Genomic DNA, 22,386 nt, shown 5'->3' on the forward strand with positions numbered 1-22,386 from the left:
TACCTGGTGATTAAAACTTAATGAGTTGGCGATTAAAACCTGAATTATAAGCAATTAAATCTTGCTGGGTTGCCCATTAAAACGTGATAGGTTGCCAATTAAAACTTGATGAATTGGCGATTAAAACTCAATTAGTTGTCAATTGAAACTTGGTTAATTGGTAAGTAAAACTTGATGGTTTGCCAATTAAAACTTAATTTAATTAACTTAATTGGTGATTAATACTCGGGTTTGCAATAAAAAAATGTATAACATCATTAATTGATGGTTAAAGCTTTATGAGTTGACAAATAAAACTCGATTGATTTCTGATTAAAACTCAATTGATTGACAATAAAATACTCATAGGCTCAAATTTATTTAGTGGTCATTCAACCACTGTCTCACTTATGCAAAGTCTTTCCTGCCTTATAGGGTCAAACAATGGGAAATGGAGAGTGTGACTGGCAGTGGACAATGTGTGCAATTGTGTTTTGATGGTGCTGAGTAAAATGAGACTCCGGGTGTAAGGGTTCAGTCTATTTTAGTGAGCCACTCAGAGGAGCCCAAAGAGGCCATAAAATTTGCCTGAGTTTCCTTGTGAACCGACATTGTCCAGCCTTACTCACTGCCTTGAGGGTCTTTGGAGAAACAGGTATGAACTATTGTACTATTTGGCACAGCTAACTCCAAAACCAACGCATTTGATTTCTCTAAAAATACCAAAATCACCCATGAGATGCAACTGCTGACATGGAGGTAATGTGTGGCATAGCGAGGATAGTTTGGTCTTTGAAGACTTTGATGTGACATGATTGGTTACATTGGTTGAAATCTCTTCTTAAGCTGTAGGATGTTAAAGTAAAAGTCTCAGTCTGCATTTCATTTCACTCATGTCTATAGGAGTCTATATTTCATTTATTTATTTACTGGTGTATATTAGACAATACGTTTATATGTTTTAATTTGAAATAAAATGCATTGCTTGTTTATTTTAATACACTTTACATAAAAATATATCTAATTTTGCGATGCATGGGTGATTCATTTGCATTTATTTACACTATTGAATTGCATAATGGGACAGTCAACAACTTTTGATGATGTGAAGTTCAACTTATTGAATTTTTGTAATTTTATTAGTTTAAAACAGTATTTTGACTTGGTGCCTTGTACAAATGATGGTAGAGGTATTCAACTTTGAATATTTTTCTGTCATTTTACATATTTACTTCAAGGTGTAGCTGTCTCAACCTACTAAAAATATCCATAAAAGCCCCATTTGTTAAGCTGTTCACTGTAAAAATTACATACATTTTTTTCACTTTAACTTCTTTTAATGAGGTTAATCAAGTTTTAACTACACTGTTTAGGTTATACAAAGTTTATAAAATATTTTTAGCGAGTTTGATGTACTGTGAGTAATGATAACTAGAACTATCAGATTATATTTGTATGATATGTTGCTAAAACATGTTACTCCATGCAGCATTTCTCACTATATGATTGTTAGACATTTATTTTTGTAATATAAATTGGTGCCTCACCAACAGTCACCAATCTTTATATTTCAGATTTTGACTAGTGATTTGCCATTCACTTAGAAGTTCACAATGTCTGAGTCGTAAGTAGTATTAATTTCAAGTATCTATGCATACAATATTTATTGCTGTATATTACTTTAAATGTTTAACACATTGGTACTTTCATTCCTTTTCCTAACTTAAAAATCACCAATGTAGCCAGGTAAGTGGGCTTTATTCCACAATAAGAATTTTAGACATTTTCTATTTAAATTGAATAAAATGTAATAATTTGGCTTTTTTTTTTTCCAGAGACCCAAATCTAAAATTTCAGCATCCAGGAGGTTGTTTTTAAAGGTATCAGGTTTTGTCTGCTTTACAGAAAAGATAGAATATCTACAGGTGAAGCATTTGAAATGAATGTTTTTGAATATGTTTTGCTTCAGACAAAGCTCCTGAAGAAAGCATGTGCTATGCTTGTAACTGAAAAAGAAGATAAGCAAACAGAGAGAGAGAACACCTTGGCTGAAAGAGTCCCACCTCTGCAATTGTCCGGTCTGTCAGTTCAAGACCTTCAGGTATTTTTATTTATTTATTATTTTTTATAAGTATTATTTTATTAAATAAGATCATTTAGTTAAAAGTTTTTTTAAAGATTAAAGGATTAGTTCACCTAAAATATTTAATAATGTTATTCATTTCTTTACTTCATGTCATTCCAAAATCCTGAGACCTTCATTCATCTTCATAACACAAATTAAAATACAACCCCAAATCAATAAAGCTTGGTCAGTATGAAAAATGCAAAAAAACAGTAGTGATTTCTAAATTTACTTAGATTTGTATTTCTTACCAGACAATACAACAAACATTATTTAATGTTTTACTCATGATTTCTATTGTTTTTTTATTTTATTTATTTTTTTGTTGTTTTTGTTTTTTTTGCTTTTTGTTTTTAAATAAACATAAATTCTCAAACTTTGAAGACACTAATTGATGAAGTGTTTCAGATGTAATTTTGTCCCAAACAAGTCTGGGCAACAGAATAGAGTCTTCATTGTCGAATTTTGCGCTTCAATATGTGTCATACATTCTCTATTGGAAAAAGGTTGAGACTGCAGACAGTCTAGCTGTATCCTCATCCTCTGCAGCCGGGACTTTGTAAAGTGTGCATAATGTGGTTTTGCATTGTCTTGTTAAAATATGCATGGGCGTCCCTGGAAAAAAAGGCAGCATATTGTGCTCCAAAATCTCTATGTGCTTTTCAGGATTAATGGTACCATAACAGAAGTGCAAGTTACCTTTGCGAAAGGCACTGACACAACCCCATACCATGACAGACCCTGACTTTTGGACTTGTTGCTGGTAACAGTCTGGATTATCCTTGTCTTTTTCAGTCAAAGCCCACGGCATCTATATCTTCCAAAAATACCTGGAATACTGATTCATCTGACCACACACATCAACGGCGCTCGGACACTGTTAACATAGGGCTTCCTTTTGGCACAGAACCGTTTTCACTGGAATTTGTGGATGTAACTACCTAATGTGGTACTTGACAAAGGTTTGCCAAAGTATTCCTAAGCCCATGTAGTGATGTCGCTTATAGATGAATAACAATTTTTGATGCAGTGCCACTTGAGGGATCAGCGATCACAGTTGTTAAGCTTACGTGCACTGGCCCTTTACACACTGAAAATCGTCCAGATTTTATGAATCTTTTAATGATGTTCTGCATTGTTGAAGGTAAAACATCCAAATATCTTCCTATCTTTCACTAAGGAACATTGTTTTTAAACATTTCAATCATTTTCTCAGTATTTGTTGGCAAACTGCCGATCCTCTGCCCATCGTTGCTCCTAAAGAACTAGACCTTTTATGGATGCTGCTTTTGTACCAAATCATAATTACAATCACCCGTTGACATCACCTGTTTCAAATCACATCATTATTTGACCATTTACCTTATTTTCTAGAGCTTAACTGCTCCTAAATTGAACTTTTTTTAAATTTGTTGCAGGTTCGAATGACAGGAAAGGATATATATTTACAAATGAAATAAAGTTGACCAGACAAAACATGACACATAGTATTTGTGTTCATATTGTCTGCAATTAAATAGAAATCAAAATCACTACTTTCTTTTTTATTTGTGTTTTCCATACTCCTATCCATGTCTCAACTTTTTCTGATTTGGGGTTGTATTTTAGATTAAATCCAAGAGCTCTTACATAATAATAATAATAATAATTCCTTACATTTATATAGCGCTTTTCTGGGCACTCAAAGCGCTTTACACACAATGGGGGGAATCTCCTCATCCACCACCAGTGTGCAGCATCCACCTGGATGACGTGACGGCAGCCATTTTGCGCCAGACCACACACCACACACCAGCTGATTGGTGGAGAGGAGAAAGCGATGAAGCCAATTGGAATATGGGGATGGTTAGGAGGCCATGATGGACAAAGGCCAGTGGGTAGATTTGGCCTGGATGCCGGGGTTAAACCCCTACTCTTTTCGAAGGACATCCTGGGATTTTTAACGACCACAGAGAGTCAGGACCTCGGTTTAACGTCTCATCCGAAAGACGGCGCTCACTGAGCAGTATAGCGTCCCCGTCACTATACTGGGGCATTAGGACCCACACAGACCGCAGGTTGGGCGCCCCCTGCTGGCCTCACTAACACCACTTCCAGCAGCAACCTAGCTTTCCCATGTGGTCTCCCATCCAGGTACTGACCGGGCGCAGCCCTGCTTAGCTTCAGTGGGCGACCATGTGAGAGTTGCAGAGAGCTAGCTGCCGGCATGCCCTATAGACAGTAATGGTAATGGTAAGACAGTAATGGTCCTGAGATGTTCTAAGTCCAAAAAAGGAACTAAACATATTTTCAAAATTAACATTTAAACAATTTTATGTGCCCAAAACTCTCTAAAAACAACTTTGTTAATCTTTTGTGGTCAGGTTGCACGTTTACCCAATATGACGCTTGCGTGTCACACTGCTGACTGTTATGGTAATACGTCATGCTGTCCATAATAAATACATTCCCTGATTAACTAACAAAGTAGAGAAAAGATTTGATGTTTCTACATTTTTTTTGCACACAATGTGATTGATTACAGTTGAACAACTAAAGTTACATGAAATGTTTCGACAATGTTTTTAATAACATTTCCTTTTCTGAAATTTGACAATGTTGTGACCATTGCTGTATAGAGAGCTCCTGGATTTCATCTAAAAAGCCTTCATTTGTGTTCCGAAACAGCTAGATGTGTATATTTAACTCAAATTAAATGTAATTGCTAAAAAAGTATGTAATTAAAACAAAAAATATACCTAAATTGGTAAAAAAAAAGAAAAAGAAAACTTCAGTAACGTTTCGCTTGAAATAGCATTGACAAGCACCCCAACAATATACCAAGGTCATCTATTCATACAATACTTCATTTTCAGGCTCTCTGCAGAGACCTTCATCAGAAGATTGATGTTGTAGATGAAGAGAGGTACGACATCGCAGCCAAGGTGTCCAAAAATGAAAAAGAGGTACAGTATACCGCATCCTAAATGGAGTCAACTTGCTTCACATTACACTTTGTTAATCCTATAAATGCATATGTCTCTGTCAGATCACTGATTTGAACATCAAGATTACCGAACTCAGAGGTAAAATGAAGAGACCAGCGCTGAAGAGAGTGAAGATCTCTGCTGATGCTATGCTGGGTGCTCTATTGGGCTCCAAGGTCAAAGAGTCTGTGGATTTCAAAGCCAACCTTAAGACAGTCAAGAAAGAAGAGGAGAAGGTAAGTTTTGTAATGTGCATTGAAAAGTTCGATAAATCTGAAGTGTTCATGTACAGAATATGCATTTTGGTGCTATTTTTAACACACCTAATGTTACTCGTACTCCTCTTACAGAAAGAAGAGGTGACCGACTGGCGTAAGAATGTAGAGGCCATGTCTGGAATGGAGGGCAGGAAGAAACTGTTTGATGCTGGACAATAAAAGGTAATATAAACATGGATATAAACATATAAACATGAATATAAACATTTAAATTAATTTTTAAAAAGGGGCTATGTGTTCACTATAAAATTAAATTGTAAAAGGCTTTTTTTGTTAAAAGCAACATCTGTAGTCAATGAACTGCAGAAACTCACTAGTCACTAGTCAGTCACAATGTCACCAACAATAAGTAATACAAAGTCAGTTTATAATAATATTTTAAGTTGTCTAGACAAAATTTGCATATGCAGTGCTGAACAGTGGTGTGTATTGATGGATTTTTGTTTTAATTCATACAATAATTTATGAATGAATCAAATGAGTCCATGATTTAATAGTCCAATAATAATGCTACCTGCTTTGCTTCTCAATGAATCAGCAGTTTAATTGAATAAATTGAATGAATAATTCAGTGTCAATGATCATACTGTAGAGGATCATTTTATTTCCATAATATAAGTATTTTATTTTCAAAAACGTAAAAGTAAAACATTAATTTGCATGTTATGCGTAATAAATATACCTCAATGACATTTTTAGTTTGGCATTACAACAGTATATAAATGAATTTGATTGTTAATACTGATTTCATTACTCCTATTTAATTTTAAATACAATATAATGCATATAAATGTAATAATTTGACAAAAGAAAAAGTTACAATTATTATTTTACCTAAAAGACAAGCTTAAAACCATGATTCTAAATCATATTTTTTTTTAAATAAATAAAAATTATTTAAAGCAATAACTGTGTTAGAGACCGATGAAAAAGCACGTCTCTTTCCATGATGTATGTGTCCTTTCAGGGTTTCAGAGTTGCGTATGAACTGTACATGAATCATAAAAATTAAATACATATTATGTAAATGATACTCAAATATAAGTTTGTGCATTAATGCAAAAAAGTTTATTTAAGGGGAAAAAAAAGCTTTTTAGATAAATATCCATTATGTGTTGCACACTTCCATCTCAATAACCAAGCAAACAAAATAAAACGACAGAATTGAGAAAGCAGCCATTAAAAAAGCATTCAATCACAGCAATCAATATGCAAATGTTTGCACAAGCTCTGCATCATAATGAAAGCTAAAATAACTGAAATAAACATTATGATAATCTGATTATTAAATATGTTTGACATTAAAATTAGATCTTCATATGAAGCAATAACAAAGTGAACAATAGATGAAAATTCTAACATGTAGCCCCTTTAGTTACTTTTTGGTTAAGAACGTTGTACCTGGAAAATTTTGACCTGGACGCACACTAAATTGTTTTTGTTTTCTTACAGGATCTGAAATAAGAAGATCTGACAGCAGAACAAAATGTCTTTAAAATAATGTATAAATCATTGCAAGTTCATAAAACGCATAATAACAAATATTTTAATAAGAGCTCAAGATCTTGTTTACTTTCGATTTGAGAGAAATTGCAGGTTTTAAAAGCTATTTAGAAAGAGAATAAAATCTTACTTAATGTGCTGCTAAATGATTCATGTGATCTTTTTTCTGTCTTAAAAATAAATACAAATAAAAAAAGACTAAACATTTTGTTTATTTCTTTTAAAAACTGCCTGCAATAAGAACCCGCTATTAAAGACTTCAAAGATGAAGCCGTTCAAAAGACTTGTGGAGATGTTTTGATACAACGGTTCTAAATGTAGCGAGACCTGTCGGTCCTGACCTTGCCATGAACATTTGTTCATTTGACCCCACCCAAAACAGACATAACGTGGCTGACATATATCAACTGTGTTTGTAAATATGTGGAGCTTAAAAAATGCCCTTGTTGTTTTAAAATATTGCATCAAAGTGGAATGATTGAAATCAGTAGCCTGAATAAAGGCCTGCTCATGCCAAGAACAATAACCATAAAAATTAGCACATCATTGTTCTGTTTATTATAAGCGCACGCTGCAGTTTTGTCACCTTCTCCAAGTGCAAGCAGGTGGTCATGTTGGTAATATTGATGGAAGCTACAGCCGGTCAGGTGATGTGTAATATAATTGCACCTGCTGCAGCCATGCCACGAAAGCAAAGTTCATCGATTATTATGCTGGAAAAAAACAACAACAGATTTTCTGTCCATTTAGGTTCACAATGTAACTACAAAGGAGTCAAGCCTTAGATAGAAAATGTATCAAAACTCTTTGATCATTTTTAAAATGATATGCTAATGGTCTAATCCAATGAAATGATTTATGCTAAGCTAAGCTAAAAGTGCTCCATTCTCTATAAAATCTATAAAACTCAACTGTTTAACATTGTAGTTGTAAATAAGCCTATCTACAAAGAAAAAAGCGGAATGTTCCTTTAAATGTTAAAGCAGGATTGATTTTGATTGGCTGATACAGTTTATATTGTTTATCAGCTGGATTTTTTTAAAAGTGATTTAAATTAAATTGATCCTAAATGTTGTTAGTTTTATAGTTGCTATTGTTTATTACAGACATCCCACCTTAACTGGAAGCTCTGTAAAGTCTCCGGTATATATTTATAATGTAACACTGATGCCTGCAAATTAGATACAAAATCCCAAAAATCAATGGAGTGAAGAGTGAGTAAGTGAAAGCAAGAAAGTACACTGCAAAAAAAAAAAAAAAAAGGGGGGGGGGTTGTCTTGTTTTTAGTCCAAATATCTAAAATATCTTAATCAAAAAGTATTTTTTAGACAAGTAAAAAAATATATTGTCTTGTTTATCCTATTTTGTCAGTGTATCCCATGTAGTGAAATAGTAAGCCTTAAATTATACAAATAGCACAGTAAAGTACATGTAGTGCAAATCTCTGTGGTTATTGGAGCTGCTGTAAGGCTTTCTGAGCCTATGATTGAATATATATCGCTTGTCAGGATTCAGGAATATGCGTTTAAACTTTGTTTATTAGATAAAGATGTGCTGGTATCAATAGTTGGTCCTGAATACCATTTGAAAGGCCTTGCATATATTTAAGACGTTGGAAAACTTTTGTGTAGTCAGATGATATTGCAGCTTAAATATTAGGAAAATAAAAATGTCATGTATTTGGGTGGCAGGATGGCTCAGTGGTTAGCCCTGTCCTCTCACAGCAAGAAGGTTAATGGTTCAAATCCCGACTAGGCCAGTGGGCATTTCAGTGTGGAGTTTGCATGTTCTCCCAGTTTTGGTGTGGGTTTCCTCTTGGTGCTGTGCATGGTTCCCCCCTACAGTTCAAAGACATGTTCTATAGGTAAATTGGATAATCAAAATTGACCGTACTGTACTGAGTGCATGCAAGAATGTATGGATGTTTCCTAGTACTATGTTGTGACTGGAAGGGCATGCAGGAATAGTTGGTGGTTCATTCCGCTATGGTGACCCCTGATGAATAAGGGACAAAGCTAAAGAAAAATGAATGAAAAGTTGTATTTTAAATGTATTTTAAAATGTTGTATACACAGAGATATTAGGTTACCAGATGTCTGTTATTATTTAGTGCTTTCAAACCATTAACTGCATTCAAAAGAATTGATTTGTATTAACTAATAATAAGTGAGTTTAGTGTGTACACTAATTTAGAACTATTTCTATTTCTAATTTAGAACTAATAACAGATCTTAGTGATCATTTTATTTAGGTTTCATCTAGCATGTATATGTAAAGGTAAGAGGCTTCTATTTTTTCTGGCTAATACACAATGAATCAAAATCCATCCTGCTTTAAAGAGCTCCAGCATGCTTCATTTGCTATATACTCTGTAAAAACTATGTGGGTTCCACATAATTCCTTCATGTCATCATAACACAAATCAATTCAGTTAACTCAATAATTTTTACAAATTTAAGTGCATCAAACATGAAACAATTAAGTCCCTAAAAAAAAAAAACTAAAGAATTTTGTTCTTTCTAACTCATTTTAAATAAGTAATTTGAACAAGCAGCAAAAGTAATTTTTTGAGTTGGAATACTGTAAATCAACTGTAATCAACTATGACTGACCAGATTGTAGTGACAGGCAATGTGACGTACTAAAACATATACTACTGTTGAATAAATTGAATGAATCGAAATTAATCAAATGAATCAAATAAAACTTAAAAAAATTGAGTATACATTGCCTTTAACTGAGACATGACTGTAGCAAGAAAATATATCTGTGCATGTGATTGTAAACTTCATGTTTTTTTGTTCATTAATGTTTTCAGTTTTCAGTTGAAAATAGTGTCATGTAAATGTTTATTGATCTCTTAAAGGCATAGCTATATTTCTCCAAAAAATACATTACAATATGTCATAAAAATGAGCAAAGAACTGTTACTAGTGTTATTCTAGAATAACAGAGATACTAGTTTATTTATATACTGCAAAACTTACATTTCTTAGTATTCTACTATTCCAGTTAACATATTATTTCAAGCAACAAAATGCCTTTTAATGTCTTTAGCATTAGTTTTAGTTAACTAAAGTAAGCCTGTTCATACTGCCTGTTGCAGTTTTCATATGAACACTATACCATTTAAAGACAAGAACTTTGGCGTTTGGCATCCCATCATCTGGCCTAAAAATATATCCAGGACAAACGGCAGGTGGTAATTCATTACATGTCTCGGAGCGTCACCTCAGAGAGAATGAGGTGTGACTAAAGCAGCTCACATTACAATCAGACAGTTTTTCCACCTCACTGTCCTCCAAACTCAAGAAAAGATTTATACCATGTTGCCTCCTGCCAGAAAATTGCTTGCTTAATGTGCATGGAAATTATCACGTTCATGAGAGGACTGTCATGGCATAACATTACATTGCAATTAACTGGTATAAACTTAGATTGTAGGAAATGTTAGCTATTAATACTTCTATCCTTTCCCTCATTTTTATATAGTTCTATTTCTTTTATTTTCATGAACAATGTTTCTAAAATTTTTTGTAATGTGTTTGTGTGGGTTTCCTTCGGGTGCTCCGGTTTTCATCAGTCCAAGGACATGCAGTATAGGTGAACTAGATTAACTAAATTGACCATAGTGTATGAGTGTGTGTGAATGAGAGTGTGTATGGGTATTTCCCAGTACTGGGTTGCAGTTGAAAGGGCATTCACTGTGTAAAACATTTACCGGAATAGTTGGCGGTTCATTCCGCTGTGGCGACCTCTGATAAATCAGGCTCCTTCATTTTTATTTTATTTTCGGCTTAGCCTCTTTATTAATTTGGGGTCACCACAGCAGAATGAACCGCCAACTTTTTTTTTTTTACACAGCGGATACCCTTCCAGCTGCAACCCATGACTGGGAAACATCTATACACAATCATTCACACACATACACTACGGAAAATTTAGCTTTTGTTTTTAGACTTTTGAGGGAAACCGGAGCACCCGGAGGAAACCCACACCAACACAGGGAGAAAACTCCACACAGAAATGCCAACTGACCCAGCCAGGGCTCGAACCAGTGACCTTCTTGCTGTGAGGAGATTGTGCTACCCACTGTACCACCGTGCTGCACGGATCTATAGTTAAACTCTTGTTGTTAGCGACACCAGTGGCTGTTAGATGAACTGCGATGTGCAACTTCAAGGGTTTGTTCAACAAAATTGAAAAGTCTGTTATTGATTATTTACCCCCACATCGTTCCAGTCCCATCCAATCAAGATATTTTCAATGAAATCGAGAGTTCCCTCATGATCCATATGGAGCAATGTTCAAATCTGAAAATCGACCAAAAAAAGTCCATGTTTAGATCATGCAAAGCTACAAAACCCTGTTTGTTCTGCAAAACAAATAGGGTATATGCTGAAGCATGCTAACAGGACTTTTAATTTGCCAGTAACCTGGGATAAGAGCTTTCAGAGAACTGTATGCCAATGCAAAAATCTGCCCGTTTAAGGTAAATTTTCTTTGAAAATTAGCGATCTACACTGGCTGAGTGATTTCCGATATAAAGTGGGTTTCAGATTGTATAAGAAGCACTGCATTAAATTATTTTTTTTCCTGCCATGTTTTTATAATATGAGCATTTATTTTACCCTAGTATATTCAATGGAGCTCCGTGCTAGCCTGCCGATTCTGACGGGTGAGTGCGAGTAAAAGGCCTTTTGTTTCGTTTTACGCTTGAACAACTAAATTAATGCCAAAGTTTAATTAACTGAATGTATTTTAATTACATTACAACATCGATGCTGTAAAAGGAACTGTATAAAATGGAACAAAAATCACAATACATGTCACCGGAGGTTTATGTGTATGGGAACAACACTAGCTCTGCATGTACAGTACCCTATTGTAAATACAACTATGTGAACCAGAGTTTTCACCATTAACTGCTTGTAACTTTCTGATTTCATTTAATTTGTCATTTTTTTTTAAATGTATGCTGTCAGAATTCTTAGAATCAATCTAAATCTGTTGAAATCAAATCCTGTTAGATTTAATCAGTTAAAAAATATGAAAATGTTGTAATATATAAAGCCACATCTCATTAGTTAAATTCTGTGAGATTTGTTTACTTAATATTCAGTGACAAAATTGACGCAGCTCCATAAGAAAAAGATAGTATAGTAGAGTTAGTTAGTATAGTGTTGTCTAAAAGTAAACATGGCACCTTTTTTTAAAATGATCTAAACGACCAAATGAAATTTGGAGGAAATGTCATAAGTACATTGGTAACGATTTGTAATAACTTACCTTTAACTGTAATATGAAATTGATTGTACTGTAGAACGGTAATGAGGTAAGTTACTGTATTTTAAAGTTGCATTGTGAAAATGACTGTATATTTTACAGTAAGATACAATATTTTAAATGCACATATAGCAAGATAAATAGTGCTGTAAATGTAAATACAGTATGTTTATAATGTGATGTAATGTGTATTTATATAGCGCATTTATTGTGTATGGCCATACACCCAAAGCGCTTCACAATCATGAGGGGGGTCTCTCCACACCACCACCAGTGTGCAGCATCCACTTGGATCATGCGACGGCTGCCACACGATACCAGCGCCAGTGCGCTCACCACACACCAGCTACTAGTGGAGTGGGGAGACAGTGATTGAGCCAATTCGGTGGAAGGGGATGATTGGGAGGCCATGATCGTATGAGCCGATAGAGGGACTTTGGCCAGGACACCGGGGTTACACCCCTGCTCTTTCACGAGAAGTGCCATGGGATTTTTAATGACTACAGAGAGTCAGGACCTCGGTTTAACGTCTCATCCGAAAGACGGCGCCCACTGACAGTGTAGTGTCCCCTTCACTTTTACTGGGGCATTAGGACTCACGCAGACCTCAGGTTGACCACCCCCTTCTAACAACACTTCCAACAGCAACCTAGTGTTCCCTAGTGGTCTCCCATCCAGGTACTGACCAGGCTCAGCCCTGCTTAGCTTCAGTGAGTAACCGGTCTTGGGCTGCAGGGTGATATGGCCCATGTTTGCAAGTAATTGATTGAGAAATTGTTAACAGTGTAGTTTACAGATTAAAACTAATAAATGTTAAAACCAGAGAATTGTCAAGTAGTCTCTTGCTTTTTTTTCATATAACTGTGTACTGAATATACATATTATCTAAAATATTAATGACAAATATTAGGATATGAAAATTCATGTTCATTCATATAATTAATGTATATATTTAAATATTATCTGACATCTAATTTTATATTTCTATTATGAGCACTGCTAGTGCATTAAAAGTAAGGGCACTATGATGTTTTGTTTTTATACATATATTGCAATATGAATATAATTTCACCAGATGACTTGAACAGCTCTATTGGGAAAGAATGAATCATTTTAGACTGATGGGGATGTAGGGCAGTGCATTTGCATGAAATATAACAAACAAATTGTAGCATATATAAATAAAATATAGCAAAACAAAATGAAATGAAATGGGGCTTTATACAGTAGTTTTCTGGAGAGTGCTCAGGTACAGACATTTAATAATCAAATGTAAATAAATAACACTATAGTCTTCACTGCATAAAAATGTAAACGATTAATTTTTGTTTAAGCTACAAAAGCTGTCATTTCTCATACACAAATGGTTTGAATTTGCATGAAATCGTCACAGGCCTTAAAAACACAAGCAATTTACAAACAATGTAGTTCCAAGTCAGCTATAATTCCAACTCGAAATTGCAGATTCTGTGATGTGTCTATTGCAGATGCACACATTGGCATATGCTGAATCAATATATTGTGCAGCTCTAACTAAAAGCACATTACAATTTGTAGGTATCGGAAGGTATTCAGATCGCTTCAAACTACATAGCCCCGTCTAAACGAACGTTTTACTATGCTAGTTTACTGTGTGAACAGTAAATGTCAGTAGAGCGGCACAGACAGGTGTCTATTTTAGTAAGACGTTGCCCTTAAGGCTGATACTATAAATTTCTAAGGATTTTCATCCCCGGTCAGCCAGTAAACTCTCACTCCTGTCTTTGCTTCTTTTAGCAGGTAAGTCTCTTCATTTTTGATTCATTTTTTGAGCATTTTTAAAGGCAAATTAGTCATTAAAAGGGTTTATATTTAAATAATCCTGATGTGGTTGTAGATATGTAAATGTTATTTGTTTAGATTTGGTAGGAAATTGGGCACATTTGCATTATCTATTGCAATGTTTCTCAAATTAGCGACAATCCCGTAAGATTTTCACCTATGCTAAAATTGAGGAACGCTATTCACAGAGCTCTTACCGCTGTGTAGAGGACTAACAGGTCAAACGGATACATTAAAGGATCTGATTACCACTGTCATTAAGGGATTACTATTCATTTATGCATGACCTTTCAAATATTGCATAATACTGTATTAAATATGAAAAGTTTATTACAAGAATGATGCTGTGTTTTCTGCTATTAAATGATTTTTGAAATAATAAGATGTTTATGTTGACTGTTGTTTTGAAAAAAATGTGTATTTTTGCATAACCAATGCATATGAAAAGTGATACTTGCAGGCAGCATTACCCTTTAAATGACTTTATATTCTCTTTCTTGTGTTTATACTATTCCACTATATGATTAATTTTGTTATTATTAAGCATAAGAACGATTAAAATATGTACATTCATTAAATTAAACCTATCAATAAAAAAAAATCAGAATTGTTTATGTACTAATACTTTACATGTATACAACTACTATCTGTCGGCTTTTAAGTATAACTCTATTTACTTATATGTGCTATTTACATACAAACAAGAAATGCTGCTTTGATAACTAACTGAAGACAAATATGGACTCAAGCTTGCTTTTAGTTTAACAGGGTGTCCGCAGGGTTTTAAAAAGTCTAAAAATGTCTTAAATTTCAAAAACAAAATTTTAGGCCTTAAAAAGTATTAAATTCACAAATATATTGTGTTTTAGGTCTTAAATAATTTTAAACTGGTCTTAATTTTAAAAGACACTTATCCAATTACTAACAGTTCATCTAAATATATATATATATATAATAGTTTTTTTCTTATTGCAAAGAGATTCAATTCACAATTTTTACAGCAAATTATTTTAATAAAATTCCCTAATCAGGACAAGAAAACTAAAATCAATTACATAATTCCTCATTATAATAACAGCAATATATTCCTTTACATGATCTGTATTTGGTTGAACGGGAATTATACTTAATTAATTTGGACAAAAAGCAAACAAATATGTATTTTGTATTTTATTTTCATAATAAGTAAACTTTTAACAATGCTAAACTTGTTATAAAAAATGAAACATGTTGAAAAAAAAGTGTACACAACTAGACACATTATGATATTTGGTTAAGAAATAACTACATTTGATTTTGATAAAAAAAAGGGCTTTTACAAAAAATCATTTGTGTTTAGCCCTTTATAAACTTTTAAATTTAATTCTTAAAAGGGTGTTACAAAGTCTTAAATTTGGTTTGATGAAACCTGCAGAAAACATGCTTAAAATCCAGTGTGAAAACAAAAACCTGAAAAAAACTGAAACTATTAAATACATTTTAATTATTTGAAACAAACAAACAATCATGCAAATAAATTATTGATTAATATTTTATTATATAATAATAATAATAATTATTATTATTATTTATCTAATAATGTTTTAAACCAATGAATAAAAACACTTTATTAAATAGCTACTAAAATCATTAGAATAAACTGAATCTAAAAATAGTATTTAAACACGTAAAAGGTCATTATAAACTTTAAATAGCACAACAATTTCTACTAAATCTGTGTCATTTTGATGATTCTAGTTTGTTAATTTCCCTATTATGTATTTCAAAGTAGAAATGATTGTATTAAATGGTTACTTTATACTGCAGATAAACGAAGAGCACAGGAAGATGTCTGACGCGTGAGTATATTATCTTCATCTTTAAAAAGGACTGAATTATGATATCTGTCATATGTCTCAATCAACATTCTCTTCCATGTTACACAGAATGCTTCAACTGAACACCTAAATCAAAGCCAAAGCCCAAGATCACGTCAGCTCGTCGGCTGGGCTTGAAGGTGAGCGCCACCTGCTGACCTAAATTATAATTACAATGTGTAGCATATCGGTTTTCTATATATAAATATGGCGCTTTAAAATCTTCCAAAAAAAAAAAAAAAAATCTTTTAAGTCTGTGTACTTTTCGATCAATATCCATAGTAAAATGTAATATGCTAATTCTAATTCCTGCTAAAAAATAAAATAAAATATACAACTAGAGATACTGTCACTGTATTATTAGAAATTGTTTTGAAAATGTTTTCTATTTTTAGTTTTTTTTTCAGCAGGTATAGATTTTCTTAAATATAAAGCCCCATGATCTTTGTATAAATTATGGTTAAATTTAGTAAAACTGTGGTAAGCAAATTATACAGTGCATCTGGAAAGTATTATAGCGCTTCACATTTTACATTTATTATGTTACAGCTTTATTCCAAAATGGATTAAATTTATTTAATACATTTATTTCCTCAAAATTCGTTACAAAATACCCTGTGATGACAATGTGAAAAAAAATAATATTTTTTTGAATTGTTGCAAATTTATAAAAAAATCAAAAAGCTGAAAAATCACATGTGCATAAGTATTCACAGCCTTTGTTCAATACTTTGTTGATGTTTGGCAGCAATTACACCCTTAAGTCTTTATGAATATGATGCCACAAGCTTGGCACAACTGTCTTTGGGAATTTTTGCCCATTCCTTTTTGCAGCACCTCTCAAGCTCTATCAGGTTGAATGGGAAGTGACAATATACAGTCATTTTCAGATCTCTCTAGAGATGTTAATAGTATTTAGGTCTGGGCTCTAGCTGGGTCACTCAAGGACATTCACAAAGTTGTTGTGAAGCCACTTTGAAGCAGGTTTTCATTCAGGATGTCTCTGTACATTGCTGCATTCATCTTTCCCTCTATCCTGACTAGTCTTCCATTTCCTGCTGCTGAAAAACGGGTTTGGTATTAGCCTGGTGATGAGCTGTGCTTGGTTTTCTCCAAACATAAATGCTGAATACTTGTGTACATCTGATTTTTCAGGTTTTTTTATTTTTTATTTGCAACAATTTCAAAAAATCTTTTTTTTCACATTGAGGAAATATATGACCATGATATTAATGGAGTATAGCCCTAATGTATACAAAATCATTGGGTTTAAGAAAAAAGTGTATTAATAATAGTAATTTATTTGTCCATAATAGAAAAAAAAGAAAATGTTTGTTTTGGCATGCATGATAATAACAGATCTGGCATCCTGAAGATGAGGCTACTGTAAACAGCAATGGAAATGCTGATGGTGGAGATTGCACACTGCCGTGGTGTAAAGGACTTAACCAGCCTCTCCCACCAGCAGTGATGTAGACTGGTATTGCTTAAAGGGCAAGATCGGAGATGGAAGAAGATGTAGATTCTAGGAAAGTCAATAGTGACTCTCGATCCTGGGGCATCTCCACATACCTATACTTACACTGTTCTTTCACAACTGAATAGTTCTTTCAAAAGTCAAACTCTTTGCAAGCAGAGTTTAGTTTCCCTCTCAATCTCACCACTATATGTGAGAAACACTTATGACCCTCCAGAAATTACTTTTACTTTTATAATGCATCCTACATACAGACTTCAAGTAAACTGTTTTATTCCTTTAAACTCTGTTTTGTGTGTAGGAACTCTGCAAGAATTTGCATCAAAAGAATGATATGATTAATGAGAAACGCTATGACATCAGCATTAAGGTGGCCAAAAATGACAAAGAGGTACAAAAAACTGTATACTTATGTAATTTACTGCTTACGAATCAAAAATGGCCATTTTAGCAGCAGAAAAAACTAAACAATGTTTTTTTTTTATCTTAAAGTTTGGTGACTTCTCCAACAATGACCCCAACATTAAAAAAAATAATAATTATATATACACACACATATATATATATATATATATATATATATATATATATATATATATATATATATATATATATATATATTTTTTTTTTTTTTTTTTTTTTTTTTTTTTTTATTACGCCAGAACACTAAACTGTAGAATATGCTGCTTTAACTTTTATGAATCTCGTCTTGCTAAAATTTTTCATTTTTCATGTGTTTTTAGCATTAAAAAATATATCATTTACTATAGAACAAAGTAATCTTCCAAGTGGTGCCCACTCATTAAACAATGATGAAAAACTCCAAACTCATGAGGGAAACCTAGACATTCACAGAGTTTGTGATGAAGATGGAGTTATTTCTTCATGCAAAATAGATTTAAGGGTTACAATTAAATTTAGATCCTTTATTTTACAGGTTTAGTAATGGTGGGTCATTTTTTACCTGAAGGGTGAATGATGTTCACAGAGTTCTATGAAAACATGAGGGTTAAAGAGATAATAATACAAATAAAGATACTGTCATTAATCAATCACCCTAATGTTGTAACAAACCTGTAAGATCTTTGTTTATCTTCAGTGGTTGAACTGTAATCATACGAAGTTCCAAGAACACTTTTGTGCACCAAATAAACTGTGAAAATTACTTTGTTTTCTCTTTCTCTTCAGGTCATCAGGGTGTTCATTTAAAATTGGCAGTTTGACATAATGCCAATAGAGTCAGCAGCTCAACTCAGAAGCATTGTATTGACCTTATTCTTTCATGCGTAAGTGCGGCCGTTTTCGCAATTGTTTTAAAACTTTTGATTCTGCTGCTTATAGTAGAAATGACTAGGAATAATAAACTGCAGAAAAACAGTCAAACTACTCGCTCTACAAACAAGTGTTTGCATGATTATACAAACAAGGCGAAATCATATAATATGAAAATATAAGTTTGCAACATCAAGCAGCATAACGTGCTGTTTTTAATGTTGAAAAATGAGTGATGTCTCAAGCCATAAAGATGCAAATGGATGCCCAAGCTCGTAAGTAAAGAATAAAGTGAATATTAAACGCTCAATGGAGCCCTATTATAAGATACAGTACTTCTGTGTTGTGCTGCTGACTATGACATGTCATACTGCCAATTTTAAATGCACACCCTGATGAATTGATGAGAAAGAGAGAACAAAGTCATTTTTACAGTTTATTTGGTGCACAAAAGTGTTCTTGGAGCTTTGTATGATTACAGTTGAAACACTGAAGTCACGTGGAATAATTTGACAATGTATTCTTTTTCTGAACATTCTGGAACTGTTCCTGTCTATGGAGCCAGAGATAGCTACAGGATTTCATCTAAAATATAAATTTTGTTCCAAAGATGAATGAAGGTCTCAGGTTATTGAAGCGACATGAGGATGAGTATTTAACAACAGAATTTTTATTTTTTGAGGCAACAAATCCTTTAATGAAACAAATTTAATTTCAAAATGAAATTTCCCTAAAACTAGTGTTCTTTTAGCACTGAATCTGAACTGTTAGTTTAGCAGCTCAAAGGATGTGTTTATAAGGATCCAGGAAATGAGTCAAAATATCTTTGAGATGAAGGGCAAGCTGAAGAGGCCTAACCTGAAGAGAGTGAGCACAAGAGGCTGAGCACATGCTGAGAGTCCTTCTAGGCTCCAAACACAAACAGTCCATTGACTTCAAAGCTAACCTGAAGACAGTAAAGAAAGATGAGGAGAAGATAAAGACAACATTAAATATTTTAAATCTGTAAATCGCTAATATTCATAAATTGTGTGTTTTTGCCCAAGAGGTGACCGACTGGTGTAAGAATGTGGAGGCCATCTCTGGAATGGAGGGCCGGAAGAAGCTGTTTGATGCTGGACAATAAGAGGTTAAAAACTATGGCACACAGGCCCTCATTTTTATTTATCATTTTATTTTAAATAATTACTTTATGTAGCACATAAAACCTCTTTATTTGTCTTGTAGTTGGGAGCAACACCAAATCAGAGATGGCCTCAAATGTTTCATACAGTAATGCTGTAATATTTCATTTTAAGGCAAACGGATCATTGCTAACATCATTTATCATCATCTTAAAAAATAACTTAAAAAATAAACATATAGAATTAGTCCACACCAATGCATGATGATGTTCTGTTTATTATAAGTCTGTACTTAAAGGATTCTGATTGGTTGAATTTGTCAGTCTTTATTGTTCAATATTGTAGAAAAAAAATGTCATGAATGAATGTACACTGTAAAAACCAACAGTCAACTTTATCAAATGAAATGAGTGTCGTTAACTTAAAAAACTCAACTCAAAAACTCTAAAAACTCAAATATTACTGAAAGTGAATTCTACTCACTTGAGTTACTCAAAAGAGTTTTGAACTCAGTGTTGAAGGTAATGAGTTAATTAAGTACCTCATTACTTTAACTCAAATGAAGTAAGTTCACAGTACTCGTATTGATTTGTTTTTTAACTCAAATGGTTTGTAGTTATCGGTTTTCTCAAACTGTTTGAGTTGCCTTAACTTTTTGGGTTTTACAGTTTAGTTGGTTTGAGTTCTCTTTATTTATCAAGTTTTACTGTGCTCAAATTGTTTCGGTTACTCAAATAGATTTAGTTCACAAAACTCATTAGGATTAGTTATTGATCTTAAATGGTTTGTTGCAACCGGTTTCCTCAAATGGATTGAGTTACCATAACTTTTTGGGTTTTACAGTGTAGTAACAATATTGTTTTTATACAGTAGGTCTGGTGTGAGCTCTATTATATAAATATTCTTTAGAAGATTTACATGATACCATTTTAAACTAAAAACAAAAACCTGAAAGTGTTTAAGGGACTGAAACTATTTTTAATAATGGTTTGAAAGTGCACTTTTTTGGATCATTTTTAACAACAAAAACAATAAGGGTAGATTGTACCGTATGTGTGCAAAGACAATTTGTGCCTTCCAAACTGTATATATTACCCTCTGTAGGACACTTCAATGACAATCATGTCCGCCTTTATTGAGATGTCTTTCCAAACCTTAAACTGGCCACTTTGAAGGATTGTGAAAAATACAACTGATAGACACTTTGAGCCATGATCCTTTGAGCAGGGAATTTGTTTGGTGTCACAAACTGCACTCAATTCAAAAAGGCTTATCCAAATGCCATAATCCCTTAAGTGGGGCCCTCAGATGGGTTTAGGTCAGGGGTCACCAATCTCAGTCCTGGAGGGCTCCAACTTGCCTCAACACACCTGCCTTGGTTGTTCAATTATACTTAGTAAGACCTTGATTACCTTGATAAAGTGTGTTTGATTAGGGTTGGAGCTAAAATCTGCAGGACACCGGACCTCTATAGGAATAAGTTTGGTGACCCCTGGTTTAGGGCATAGGGATGATCCCTTTCGAATTGAACCCAGTGATATTATTTCTATAAAGTGATATCACCATATACTGGTCCGGCATGCATAATTTTTGCCAATTTTCAAAGATGGGTTGGACAAAAACACAAACCAAGGTTCTGCTATAAAACAGTTCTTAATCCTAACTGACAGTACATAAAAAACTGCAATACATTTGTGTTTAACATTATGAAAGTTAATAAAAATAAACCAATGATGGTTTGTTCATGCAGCTCAAGTATTTTATAAGTAAATGCCATATTTAACATTATTTTATTTTTATTTATGTTTATAATATTAATATAATAACTTTATATTATTTTTACTGTTGCTTGAGGTTATGAATGAAAAAAATTACATACAAGTCGCAACATCTAAGTAAAATAATTCAAGTTTCACATTCACCTTCACATTATTTCACATTCAAGTAAAATAAATATATATTATGTTATATTACTGTATATTATATTATTCATTCATTCATTTTCTTTTTTCAGCTTAGTCCCTTTATTAATCTGGGGTCGCCACAGCGGAATGAACCGCCAACTTTTCCAGCACATTTTTACACAGCAGATACCCTTCCAGCCACAACCCATCTCTGGGAAACATCCACAGATACACTCATACACTACGGACAATTTAGCCTCCCCAATTCACCTGTACCGCATGTCTTTGGACTGTGGGGGAAACCGGAGCACCCGGAGGAAACACACGCGAATGCAGGGAGAACATGCAAACTCCACACAGAATCGCCAACTGAGCCGAGGATCGGACCAGCGACCCAGCGACATTCTTCTTGTGAGGCAACAGCACTACCTATATTATATTATATTATATTATATTATATTATATTATATTATATTATATTATATTATGTTATGTTATATTATATTATATTATATTATATTATATTATATTATATTATGTTATGTTATGTTATGTTATATTATATTATATTATATTATAATTATATTATATTATATTATATTATATTATATTATATTATATTATATTATATTATATAAATGCAACCTAAAAAGCACTATGCTAATTTATACCACCAAAACTAATTATATGGGTTAACAAATGCAACCACATTGTAAAGTATTACCACATACCAACCTATAAGGAATGGTGGAATAAACACATTGATTTAAAGGTTTTGTACAATGTTACATATAT

At 33.2% G+C, this 22,386-nt stretch overlaps 2 protein-coding genes and 1 long non-coding RNA gene across 8 annotated transcripts in view; 2 read left to right on the forward strand and 1 right to left on the reverse strand.

Moving 5' to 3' along the window:
• Window positions 1–22,386, reverse strand: part of LOC101885990 (interleukin-17 receptor A) — a 132,236-nt gene that overhangs the window by 38,681 nt on the left and 71,169 nt on the right. The window lies entirely within an intron of this gene.
• tnni4b.2 (troponin I4b, tandem duplicate 2) lies at window positions 587–7,054 on the forward strand. 3 transcript variants are annotated; one of them, XM_073941970.1, is made up of 8 exons: window positions 587–634; window positions 1,554–1,607; window positions 1,815–1,859; window positions 1,949–2,080; window positions 4,960–5,049; window positions 5,133–5,306; window positions 5,421–5,510; window positions 6,801–7,054. In XM_073941970.1, exons 4-7 carry the CDS (start codon window positions 1,976–1,978, stop codon window positions 5,505–5,507), a joined length of 456 nt encoding a protein of 151 aa, XP_073798071.1. In that variant the 5' UTR covers window positions 587–634; window positions 1,554–1,607; window positions 1,815–1,859; window positions 1,949–1,975; the 3' UTR covers window positions 5,508–5,510; window positions 6,801–7,054.
• LOC100535869 (uncharacterized) lies at window positions 13,623–19,998 on the forward strand. 4 transcript variants are annotated; one of them, XR_012400391.1, is made up of 6 exons: window positions 13,623–13,916; window positions 15,765–15,796; window positions 15,884–15,954; window positions 17,174–17,483; window positions 17,593–17,682; window positions 17,784–17,816. It is a non-coding gene; the product is annotated as an uncharacterized lncRNA (long non-coding RNA). The 4 variants fall into 4 exon arrangements; XR_002456713.3 differs by lacking the exons at window positions 17,174–17,483; window positions 17,593–17,682; window positions 17,784–17,816 and adding exons at window positions 19,610–19,692; window positions 19,791–19,998; XR_012400392.1 differs by lacking the exons at window positions 17,174–17,483; window positions 17,784–17,816.

This window comes from Danio rerio, chromosome 25, assembly GCF_049306965.1.
Source record: "Danio rerio strain Tuebingen ecotype United States chromosome 25, GRCz12tu, whole genome shotgun sequence".
Lineage (NCBI taxonomy): Eukaryota > Metazoa > Chordata > Actinopteri > Cypriniformes > Danionidae > Danio > Danio rerio.